At 45.2% G+C, this 6,389-nt stretch overlaps 1 protein-coding gene across 2 annotated transcripts; it reads left to right on the forward strand.

The window, feature by feature from the left end:
- Nucleotides 1-569: 569 nt before the first annotated feature.
- Nucleotides 570-6,069, forward strand: LOC128298444 (malonate--CoA ligase ACSF3, mitochondrial). Of its 2 annotated transcripts, XR_008287266.1 has the most exons (4): nucleotides 570-1,318; nucleotides 3,510-3,602; nucleotides 3,678-5,338; nucleotides 5,503-6,069. XR_008287266.1 is itself a non-coding variant. In XM_053034195.1 (3 exons), the coding sequence occupies exons 1-3, from the start codon at nucleotides 880-882 to the stop codon at nucleotides 5,237-5,239; spliced, it is 2,094 nt and encodes a 697-aa protein (XP_052890155.1). In that variant the 5' UTR covers nucleotides 570-879; the 3' UTR covers nucleotides 5,240-6,062. The 2 variants fall into 2 exon arrangements, 1 of the variants encoding a protein (XP_052890155.1); XM_053034195.1 differs by having other exon boundaries at nucleotides 3,678-6,062.
- Nucleotides 6,070-6,389: the final 320 nt, after the last annotated feature.

The raw sequence follows: 6,389 nt of genomic DNA on the forward strand, positions 1-6,389 counted from the left end.
TTATGGGTGCAATTAAAAGTAACACACAACGACGCACGCTTCTTAAGAAGTTCGAAAAAGGCAAGAGGGTGCAGAAGCAGCGAGTGAATAACGGAATGAAGTCTCCGAAAGAAACCGACCTCCCCTCAGCTGAAGATATATTTTCACTGATTCTTATGTTTTGCATGCTATTTTGCGGCTTATTTTAAGCTTCACACTGCATGATCTACGTGCCATGCTACTTCTTAAGCTGCTAGAGCTGCTAGAATTTAGCGGGAAATTTATTTTTGTCTAGCATTAATTGATGAGTGCCAGTGTAGCGGCGGTATTATTACCAACGTATTCAGATAAATTGTTTAGGTATTAAATAAACGAACACATCTCAGTACAGCATTTGCAAATAACCGTCCAATTTTAACATTTCAAACTTCAGCTTGAAATATTTCATGAGACATGCTAGAAAAGTCAACTCGAATAAAAATCTATCCCAATTTTGCTCGACTTCATCTTCGCCTTTGAGTGACAACTGTCAACATTCTGTACGTGAACCAACCGTTTCCTCTGCTGCAGAGAGACTTCAAAATAAATCAAGTCGGCATTGCGAACGTGTTTTTCCTCAACTGCGGGCAGACAGTGAAGCGAAGAACCGTAAAGATATCCACTATTTGAAAAAAAGAAAACTTACATAAATCTCTTCCTAAAAGCGGTGCTTATTGATGGTGGGATACAGTGCCGAAAGAGTGAAACATTTCCACTACAATCCAGAGTGAAGAAAGCGCACTGCATAGCAACTGAAACACAGCTCGCAAACATTGTGTGTAGGCGCAGGGGAGGCAAAAACAAAAATCCTTTGCAAGCACAAGTGATAATAGGTGGTGCATTGTGGGAAACGTCTTGAATATGACGAAATTCATGGTTGCCAGGCGTTGCCTGGAGGTGGCCACCGACACACTCGGAACATCCGCTGCCACTTTCACGCCCCGGTTCGGTGCATCATTTTCCTGGATGAAACATTACTCGCTTCGCTTACGGTCACAGTCGACCCGGTTGAGTGCCCGCAGTTACTCCACACAGGCCGACAATCGTAAACCGGCCACCAAGGACTTTGACGATGGCGATCGTCCCCCGCTGGATCCGGAAGCGGTACATGCGGATCTACTGCGCCGACTGACGAAGCTGTACGAACAGGAAGTGGCCCGGGAATTGATCGTGCCGCCGTTTAAGCGAGCCTTGCTGTACGGTGAAAAGGCGGCCATTCGTGACCAGATAGGCGATTTCAGCTTCGTCCAGCTGTACGAAGCCGTCAAGCGGCTAGCGGCACAGATATCCAAATGTTGCGGTATGTATTCCAATGTTTCAGCATGATGCAATTCTTTCTTAGTTCGAGGTTGGAAGAGATGCAGTTTCGCTGTGGTGTGTGGTGACACGAAGTGCGTGAAAAACGGCTCGCGCCGGGGGTTCTCTTTTTTTGGAAACATGACACACGTCCAAGGTCGCGCTCATGGATGCACGACAACGACCCGCACGAAGGATGGCGCCAATAAGGAAAACAACATAGCAAATGGTGTGTTTTGCAAAACAAGATATTTGCGCAGTTGGGGTTTTTTTTAGAACCTAACCCACCAAACGATAACCATTGGGAGAAAGATTTCGCGGTGGCGATCTAAGCGATAATTTCCCTTACAGCGGTAGGGTGCACCATTTTGGATGCGCGTGTGTGTCGCCCACTGATCGCTAGCTGTGGTTATTTTGTGCGTTTTATGCGACGTTCTCACAGTTTGAAGCCCCCCTCACCTTGAACCTGTCGGTGGGACCGGTCTGCAAGTAAAATGTTGTTTACCACCAACTTTATGCTCGTTCTCTCCTCAAGGTCATGCAAATGATTTCGAGCAAACCGCAGTAGAGCCGAAACAGCGATCAATTCATTTGGAAGTATTCGTTGTTAAAACGACGGTGGGATAACCGATGTGACAGTCTTGCTTTGTAATATTTAATTGCAATTTATCATCCTGTGTCCATCCATTTCAGGTTTTACGTATAAGGTGGGAAACATAAGACTTAAGTGAATGGTCGCTATATATAATCCTCTTCAGGAGCGATCATATTACGGTGTCAACTTTTCTTCACGTTTGAATAACCAGCTCTTCGCTACATTTGATACGATAAACGTACGCAACATTTGCATATTCCACTGAAAATGTGACACTTTGGATAAAATGACATGTTACAGTGCAACAAACCTCGCTTCGAAGATACGAATATATTAATAAGATCCGAATGTAAACAATCGGTGCCAGGGAAGGAGTATGGCTGTAATCGTTTCAACACCGTCTCGCCATCGTACTGCTTTGATTTCGCGAGATAAGATTTACGTGATAGACATACGGGGTGTACCCGTGACTGCTGTCGCACGACCAATGCCGGCGTCATAGATCTGGCGCAGGTTCATAAGACGTTGACGGGCGCGATCACCATCAGAAGAGGGAGGAGGATGTTCGATGTATGCTATTTTTAATGTTACCTTCCCGAGCAATGCGCCCAAGCAAGTAGAATGTTTAGCCTGGCCCATTTGACGATCGGCCAACGGGAGAGAAGCCGGTCATCAACGGCACGGTGGTTCAGGTTAACTGCTTTCCTATCGTTTGTCAGCCGGTGTCAGCCGCCAACGAAGTAATGCGATAACCCGCTACGGATTGTAACGCTTCGTCGATTTTCCTCTTCCTTTTGTTTTGCTTAGATGAGGTTTTTTGCATCTCGCTTTGCTGTGTGCAAGTGCGTACGATGGATGTTTTGTTTTGTTTGGCCCCAGCCTAATCTAGAGTGACCGAAGGGGTTTTTTGGTGGAAGTTAAACGTGAAACTGACTATTCTACAATGTTGTTTATTTTATTACTGCTCTCAGTGTTTTTTTTCATACTGATATTTTCTTGAATTATTGCTAAAATGTTTTTTTAATTTGAGAGCAATTCATTATTCATTATAGACATTGATCAAGTCACATCTTGAGCTAGTGAATGAAGTAAATGTTTTCCGTTCGGTTTCATGATTAAAATACGCCCTGTTAGCCATTATAAATTCATCAGTAGAAATACATACTAGTAGAAACCCAAATTGGAATCAAAACAAGAGCATTATAAAAAGCTTGTAATAAGTAATGTTTAGTTACCATTTAATTGTAAACTCCCCTGTTCTCATGTGAGATTAAGCGATAGAAGAGCGCCCCCTCTATCTCAAGCAAAGATTGCTCGAAAAAATTGGATTCCGTTCCGTGGCGAAGTAATCGCTGATCAACCGAGACCATTTTATGCATGAGGGTTCAAGTAACCATTTTTACGTGCCAGTGCTAAGTGAATGGTAAATAAAATCCGATTTGCTGATAGCAATGTTCTGAAGGTGTAAAAAAGCTGGAATGCATTTCGTCATTTGCAGGAATGTATGATTAAACGATCTGTTAAAAACATTTTGCGATGTTCGAGAAAGATTATAAAATTTGTTGATTCAGTTAGTTTTCATTGTGGTTTTCTTTTACAGGCAGTGCTTCTCAGTCCCGTGTGGCATTCCTTTGCCCGAACAATATTACGTACGTGATCAGCCAGTGGGCTTGCTGGTTTTCGGGACAAATTGGTAAGAACGGATCCTGGATTCTTTCGCCCTTCCGTAAATTTATTTTATTTGTTTCTTCTTTCGCCTTCCCGGTAGCCGTGCCCTTGAACGCAAAATATCCAGCCGATTTGCTCGAGTACTACATCAAAGATTCGGATGCTTCCCTCCTGCTAACGACGGCGGAATTTCTTCCCCTGGCCGAACCGCTCGCTGCCAAGCTGCAAAAACCCTTGCTGGTGGTGAATCACGAACTGATCAATGCAAATGGAACCACAAACGGCGGTGACGCATCGCCCGTGGCGGACGTTTCCTACCTAGATCCGAGGAGAGAAAATTTGTTGCAACTGAACGATACGCTCGTGGTGGAAAGTGCACTGAATGGTGAATTTTACCGCGATGCCAACGCTTTGATCCTGTACACATCCGGCACGACGGGTAAACCGAAAGGAGTGGTGCTGAGTTACGCCAATCTGGACGCTCAACTGCGTGCCCTGTCGCACGCATGGCAAGTAAGTGCAGCCGATTCGGTACTGCACACACTACCACTGAACCACGTTCATGGTACGATCAATGCGCTGAACTTACCGCTGGCGGTCGGGGCCAAGTGTGTTATGCTGCCGAAGTTTGACAGCAGCAGCGTATGGAGCTACCTGCTGAACGTGAACATGACTACCAAAGAGCGCGTTAACGTGTTCATGGGCGTGCCGACGATGTACGGGTTGCTGATCCGCGAGTATGACAGTGTGTTCGGGAAGAACGCTCGCATGTGTGACTATGTCAAGACACATTGCAAGAACAAGATTCGACTCATGATATCCGGTTCGGCACCACTGCCGGGCAATATATTCGATCGCTGGAACGAAATAACTGGCCACCGGTTGCTGGAACGCTACGGTATGACCGAAATCGGTATGGCCATCTCGAACCCTTACTTGCAGGACGGTGAACTGCGCAGCAGAAGGCAAGGTTGCGTTGGGATGCCATTGCCAGGTGTTAGCGTGCGCATTGTAGACCCCGAAAGTGGTCGTCAGTTGACGCTTGAAGGTTGCGAAAATGAAGGGATTTGGCATACAACAACTGGGACAACGCCACCAAAGCCAACCGTGCCGGAGGATTCCATTGCGGGTCAGCTGCACGTGAAGGGAAGCTCGGTATTTAGTGCTTACTGGCAAAAGGCAAAAGAAACAGCTTCCGAGTTCGATGCGGAAGGATGGTTCCGGACGGGTGATACGGCACGTTACGAAAACGGAACGATACGCATCCTCGGACGCACCTCCGTTGATATAATCAAATCGGGTGGCTTTAAGCTGTCCGCGCTCGAGATCGAAACGGCATTGCACGAACATCCGGACACGAGCGACGTGGCGGTACTAGGTTTGCCCGATGAAACATGGGGCCAACGGGTAGTGGCCGTGATCAGCTTGCGTGACCAGGCGTCCGCCACACCCGAAACGTTCAGCATTCCGAAGCTGCTTGTGTGGTTGGAACAGAAGCTTCCGAAGCAAGCCATTCCAAAGGAAGTCCGATTAGTGGAGGAAATACCGCGCAATGCAATGGGTAAGATCAACAAACGGGAACTGATCAATAGGTTGTACGGAGAAAACGCAGCAGCGACACCAGACAGCACAGAAACACAGAATGTCGTCGAAAAGCCTTAGGCAGTGTATCCCATCAATGTGATTGCTAAGGCTAATGCGCACAGAAACGTATTTATACCACAAACACATCCCGCATCATCCGACGAAGCAGAAAAAGAGGTAGGAAACATAATCAATATCGAACTAGTCACAGAAGATATCTTCCGCTTTCTTCTGGCCGGGGATTCGGGTGTGGTTATTGTCGCAGCATGCATTATTGAATAATTGTGATTCTTTTTTTCTGACACACTTGTTCCCACCTTTCGGTTACTTGCGGCAAAAAGCGTGAGGCTGGCGAATATTTCGAATGGACTTCCTACCGAATGAGGGATCATATTCAACGGGTAGGAAACTAATGAACGAAACGTGTTGGAAACAAGCTTTTGACAACAAGGTTCCAAATTTGTTGACGAATTATAATGCAACATACAGTGGATACAGTTTGGTTCGATGGTTAGATATCCGAAACATAATTATGTTGTTCTTCCCTATGAAAAATCTTCTGGCAACATCTTGGAAATGGAGCACAATTCATTATTGACGATAAGTGGATGGCTGTGTTACGATAACACGTCGAGCAACGTATGGGTACTTCGGTCAAGCAGTTTATTTGGTGGGACCAGGGTGGTGTGGTCTATTGTGAGCTACTACAACTAGACGAAAAGATCACGGGGAGAGGGGACCTATGATGTCTACCTATAATAATTGATGCGTTTGGTACGACAAGTGCATGACAATGCTCGACCACTTGTTGAGGCATCTGTGAAAATGTTCTTTCACAAACATTGTTTCAAAAGAAACATTGGACTAGGAAGTGCTACGCCGTCGTTGCTACTTTGGATACAAAAATTAATTAATTACGCTATCAGAGGGGTTCTGCTGCAAGCTAAGACCACGAAACGGTTGTAGTGTTGGATAAGTAACTAATAATTTGCATTTCGAAAAACAGATTTTTGCATACTGTAACCGTTTTTGAAAGAATGAACGCCAAACGTTTAACTGTTTTTCCTTAAGTTTTTTCTTACGCATCTAAAGTACAGTAATTGATGTTCAAAACCGTCTTATTGAAGTATAGTATGATGTTGAATTTTCACGGTTTCGAACAATAATTATGCTAGGAGATTTAAATTTCAAACAAACTCAGACATTCGCTGGCAACCGCACCAAATGT

Source organism: Anopheles moucheti, chromosome 2, assembly GCF_943734755.1.
Source record: "Anopheles moucheti chromosome 2, idAnoMoucSN_F20_07, whole genome shotgun sequence".
Lineage (NCBI taxonomy): Eukaryota > Metazoa > Arthropoda > Insecta > Diptera > Culicidae > Anopheles > Anopheles moucheti.